At 41.9% G+C, this 6,000-nt stretch overlaps 1 protein-coding gene across 1 annotated transcript in view; it reads right to left on the bottom strand.

Moving 5' to 3' along the window:
* MOCOS (molybdenum cofactor sulfurase) overlaps positions 1 to 6,000 on the bottom strand; it is a 140,772-nt gene that overhangs the window by 11,920 nt on the left and 122,852 nt on the right. The window contains exon 11 of the mRNA XM_026087774.1: positions 2,101 to 2,227. Within this exon, the coding sequence (XP_025943559.1) occupies positions 2,101 to 2,227 (127 nt within the window). The remainder of the gene's footprint in view (positions 1 to 2,100; positions 2,228 to 6,000) is intronic.

Genomic DNA, 6,000 nt, shown 5'->3' with positions numbered 1-6,000 from the left:
GTGCATTGGCGTACAGGCATTTCAGAGAGGTGATCGAGCATGCAGGTTTCCCAGGAGGGATACAAGAGGATCCTCCATAGCCACATCCCCTGCGCACTTCCCTGGCTGCATTCACCTGCTGGAGGTATCCTGACTTGAGCTGTCTTTTGCCAACTACCCTGGCACTATAACTCTCCCCTTCCCCCATCTTTCCTAGTTTAAAGCCCTCCTTACCAGGTTGGCCAACCTGCTGGCAAAGACACACGTGCCACGCTTAGTGAGGTGCATCCCATCTCTCCCAAGCAGTTGTCGATCTTCAAACAGGGTCCCATGGTCATAGAAACCAAAACCCTGTTGCCAACACCAGCGGCGCAGCCAGCTGTTAACTTGGAAAGCCCGTCTCCTCCTCCTCTCATCCTTTCCCCTCAGTGGCAGGATTGAGGAGATGACCTGGGCTCCCAGACCCTTGACTACCAACCCCAGAGCTCTGAAATCCTGTTTGATGGTCTCCAGTTTGCCCTTGGTGTCATTAGTGCCCACATGGAAGAGACTACTTTTGTAAAATTTGTCATTCAAGGGGGCAATATTTAAAACTTACGCTGCAAACATTTTTATATGCAGATCTGAAGTGCCATTTCAGTTCTTTAAGGTACATTTAGAACTGCATGTAAAACCCTTCAATGTAATCATCAAAACCACACATTTGGCTCTGCTTTTTCAGAAGAAGATTTCCCACAGCTTTAATATTTTATTAAAAGAAAAAGAACACAAGGTAGAGAGCACGATATTTTTCCCTGCTTTGCTTTGTCACAGTTCAACAGCTTCTTCTACCACTTTACTAGCATCAAGCACCATTAACATCATTTGTACTGCTACCACATCAGTATCAGAGCAAGGACCTAGCAGAGACTCAGAAAGTCAAATCAAGTTGCCTAAGCTTTTCTTTTTTAGGTTTGCATTCCTAAAATATTTCAATGCCAGAAACGGGAATGCAGTTTTATACTGTAGTTTTATAGTAGCTTCCACAAGAGGTGCCTGAGCTGAGTTCCCTAGTGTGACTCCAGCCTTCAACAAGCTATATATCAAGGACGTTATCCTTTGTGTTCCTCATCTCCTACCTAAGGACATTTCTCCTCAATTCTCTATCTCATATTACAGCTTATTTATCAAAGTACATGTAAAAAAGAAAAGACAAGTCATATTTTCTATCCTTACTGAAAAAATAGCCTTGCCATTTCTTACAGTATGCTGACCTGAAAGAAGTGAGAGGGATTTCTATCACAGCTTCTAGACCTGACCTTAGCACTTGTGTCATTCACACCTTCATTATCATCCCTAAGCAAACAATGAATAAGTCACTTTTACATCCCAGGCAATGCACTTTCAAATACATATTTCACATCGAAGGACCAGGGAAACCAACTGGAACATGTAATACACATGTGCATCACTCCCTTAGGTTTCATGCATAGCTTCTTCATGGATTGTTTTGTGAAGGTTTTCCTCAAAAGAATTACTTTGTCAACAAAGGCTGACTCTATAGCATTTTCTGGATAGCATAAAGCACATTATAGTGTTAGAAATGATATGTAGCATAATATACAAAAGCTCTACCAAGTTAGACCAAGGTCAGGTTGACCCAGAAGCACATCTTGGATGGAGATTAAGAGAAAATGCATATAACAGAGGGCAATACACACTGATCATTCACTTGTATTCATTTCCCAGCTCCTGGCAACCAGTTGCCAGGTGTGCAGCAATCTGAGATTGCATTTGGACTACCATGCTTAGCAGCAACCAGTATTCTCTCATGACTTATGCTGGCTAAATATTTGCTGCAAACTCTGGCCCAAAATAGTGATGATTCTTCCCCTATCTTGATGAAGTTGGGAAATGCTATGAATTGTGAAATTAAAAAAAAAAAGGTGGGGGAGGAGTATGTCAAAATCTCTCAATTACATTAAAGCATGTTTGGTCACAATAATTCTTTTTAACACATCTCATAAACTTCATCTTCATAACTGTGTTGTCCATGTCCTAGATAAAGCCTTGCAAAAATTGCTTTGTTTCCGGGGTCAAAATGCTTTGCAATAGAAAAGGACAAGGAAGATGAGTCTATACCTGAAACCGCAGAGAACCTATTGAAATCTCAGCCCATTCTTCTTCTTCAAAGGACTCCGGAGTACTGATGACAAGGTTAGCACGGAAGCGTCGGATTAGTTCCTCTGTTTCCAATGGTTCTTCCAGTCTGTGTCACAGATTTCACAGAAAAAAAGAAGATAAGCTTTATTAACTAGTTTTCCAGTAGATATTTGTGCTGTAAGAATCTAGCGGCTTCTCCAGAATACCTGGGACCAAATTTCAATACAAAAGCTATGAAAAAGGCACAAGGTATCTGAATACAGCTTGTAATACTCTAGGTGGCTTCTTCAGAGATGTAACCTAGAACTGTAAAGTAGGTACAAAAGCATGTGGAGTTGTAATTGTAAACAATGAGAAAATTTCCCTATTAGCTATCATATGTAAGGCTAATGGTAACAAATAGAAAGATCTTTTGGGTAAGCAATCAATTGACTTTGAGAAACATTTAAAAGTTTCTAAAAAGAAAACAAATATAAACACATTCTGCACTTGCTGCAGTAGCCAAATGGACAACAACAGCAGATATTTGTGGAAGAATGGTTAAGTGAAAAGGGGCATGATCTCTTAGAAGTGAGCAATCCTGTYTTCACAATAGAGGGAGGATCCCTGCGGCTATGTGAACTGTCCTTGAGCATTCCTAGACCATTACAGAAGGGGAAGGCAAGTAGTGGTAAACAAGTAAAGGAGGGGGCCGACAAGCCCCTCCACGGGAACAGCAACTTTGCACCAATCGTGTATTCACTTTAGGCACATGAACAGAGACTGTAAACCAATCACAGCTATTGCTAGTACATGCTTATCGCTTGTCTATATATACTCTGTGTAAGCTCTAATAAAGGGAGAACGACCATACTCATATTGAGACTCATTGTTACTCCGGGTCCGTCTCCCACTCCGACAGATATTGAAGGTGAAAAAGGCCAGTAAAGACATTTTGTGAGAGAATGTATTCCTCGTATTATTATTTGTCTTTGGGATGAAGGAGATTGCACCAAATGACGGGTATTTTGAAAAAATTTAATCTCTGTGTGGAGACATCTACACCTCCCTACAAGCACTTGAACTGCCAGAGTGTAGATTTGCGAGTACTGAGAACATAGATGAGGGAGCCAGAAAGGCACACTGCATACAAACATCAGAAAGTTGGCTGCACTTTTGAATTGTCAGTCTTTACTCTTCTTCTAAGGGACAACCTTTACCGGTACCATAAAAAGGACAGCCCTAACATTTGCAAAGGAGATCCTCTCAGCACCTTTGTTAGTGGGGAAGAACATTTCATTTTGCATTGGCTAACATGGACATGAGCAACTTTCAAGGTTCCTTCAGCTGTGGTTTAACAACTTTTAGATATGACACTCTAAAGCAGAGAAAGAAACCTGGCTATATAGCGAAAAGAGAAGTTTCCATTCTGGGAAAAAAAATTTAAAAAGTAAGGAAAAACAGTTTAAAATTGTTTGTGTTTTAATTAAAATGAGGGAAAGCATGCAAAATCAAAGCACATGGAAACCTGTCCACATCAAGCAGTCTTGGCAGAAGAGGTCTGTTATGCGAAGAGCTTTGTTTTATTTAAAATAGTGTGGATGATCTTTAGAAGACAAACGTGCATAGGGATAAACTGTGTTTGCAGATTTTCAAGCAAACCATGCAAGCCTGGTTCCACCAAAGCCTTCACTGTTGACAGGAGCCCAGGGGTAGAAAGTGGAGTGGGAAGCTTAAGCGATACAAGTTTTCCCTAGAGATCCCACAAGCAATCCCATGACTGAGACAAAATTTCTAATCATTGCAGGAGATGGGAGCCAACAGGAGGAGTTGGCTATACCAACACTCAGAAAAATGGGGAAAAAAATAGCAGTTAGTCATAAACAAGTTCAGTTACTCTGTTTTGCATCCTCATTTTGCTGTGGACTATGTTGAGTCCTGACAGAAAGGGGTTTGGTGTTGGGCAGAGAGAGCTTTGAATGCATTTTGTGACACAGGAGTGCCTGCCACCACAGCCGGTACTAATGGGAATATCAAAAGCCCCAGTAACATCAGAATTGTGCTGGCAGTGTCCTGAATCAGCTGTTAAAAGGCTGTTAAAAAAAACCACTTCTAGGAATTTCATCCCTTGCCATTGCTCCTCCAGGAGAGCACCGCCCATGCTCCTACTCTCTCTGCCTTCAATCTGCTCAAGCTTGCCCCCAAAATACCTCACCCTCTCCTGTGCCTGGCCCCAGCCCTCAGAACTGCTTGTAATTACTTGTGAGCATTTATCTGAGTAAACTCCCATTCTGAGGGAGTTCCCCTCTCTCAGAACACGTGTCAGTTAAATGGAGTGACAGGCACCTTCATCTTGCAAATCTCTATAGGGGTGTTTGTGAGGCAAATCAACATATTTTGCCAAAGCCAGTACTTTGGGCTTTCCACAGTATCGGGCCTTGGAATGCAGAAAGCATTCCATATATTTAACAGGCAAACCTGAAAATTATTATTTGCATCTTCAGGGGCGTATTTCTATCAAGAACATTCGAGTATGAAGCTAGGCCATGGGGATTTCCACAGAGGTGACTGGTAGCAGTAACACCAGAGAGATGGATGTCTCCTTATGCATATAGATCTACAACAGTATGTTACATTCTAGCTTTTAATTAAAATGCTGTGACTGTTTTAGATCACCTCTCAAGAGCCAAGTGCAAAGTGGAAGATTAATTTTTACTTATAAAAGACAAAAATGAACAGAAACTATTTAAACTCAACTGAAGATTGAAAGCGTTCTATAAATCTTATCAGGTTTTCATTAAAAGAAAATACGTAAAGTAGCTAAATAGCATTTCTTAAAAAAGAAAAGCATTTAAGCAGATTCTTAAATCTGCACACTGCACTGAACACAGCACAGTTCAGTATTTGGAAAGTCTGGATGCAGTGATTTAGTAACAGTGCAGAATGATGCTGTATATTTATGCTAAATTCATTTCCCCCAGCATCCTGGGAAAGCTCAGTATGGCAAAGTAGGGGAGAGTTTTCCAACCTGTGCTGCAGAGTGGGAAGCAAGATGCTTCGCAGGCATCCTGGCAGCTCCAGTCATGTCCAGAATTTTGCTTGGGAAAAAGGAGATTACTAGCCTAGATGTACCAGAGAGGAACACTGGAAGAGCTGAGCTGCACAAATGGGGATCATCTGCCATTGCGTGTTTTCCCAAGTCCCCTGTCCTTCTTTATTTGTTGCTCCCTCTGGTGCACTTTTTTTCTTTGCACTATCCCCTCAAATGCCACGTCTGGGAAGCTTCCTCACTGGGTCTCACCACGGAAAAACCTAGTCTGAGAAAGGGACACCTGCAACATTGTGCTCTCAAGGAGATGTAACCCAGCCTGTCAAGCCTCAAAAGAAAGCACTAACTGTCACTGAGAAAGGTGCTCATAACAGCTGAGAGATGGGCTGATTCAAACCTCCTTTCTCCAGGCATTTTTCTCTGGGTGGCACCGCCATGATATGTTGAAGCTGCCCAAATGTCTCCTGCTAAAGAAAGAAAACCCTCAGGCAGTGCAAGCTCCAGTGCTCTGTAGTGACACTTCATGCAGTTAGTGGTTTTAAAACCTGAATATCCTCCTACAGCTATATTCATACATTCCTCCTCAAAACAGCAATTTCAATGCAGAGGGAATGTCTGGTGGGTGACTAAGAAGATACCAAGCAGAGGCAGGATAGTTTGGTAAGACCAGAAAAGGAGGGGTGATATGAGATCAGAGACATGAACAGGGGCTGTGGTGAGCAGAGCTATGAAGGAGGCCTTGAGGAAGGATTTGCTGTGGAATTTGAGTGAAGGAAGCTGGCCTCAGCTATATGCAAGAAGCAGCAACTCTCCATGGTCAGTTTATGAAAATTTAGTTAGTACTGGGTTCC

The sequence above is a fragment of the Apteryx rowi genome, unplaced genomic scaffold (genome assembly GCF_003343035.1).
Source record: "Apteryx rowi isolate R43461 unplaced genomic scaffold, aptRow1 scaffold_730, whole genome shotgun sequence".
In the NCBI taxonomy this organism is placed as follows: Eukaryota; Metazoa; Chordata; class Aves; order Apterygiformes; family Apterygidae; genus Apteryx; species Apteryx rowi.
The sequence above is the reverse complement of the archived record's forward strand: the minus strand, read 5'-3'. Positions and strand labels throughout refer to the sequence as shown.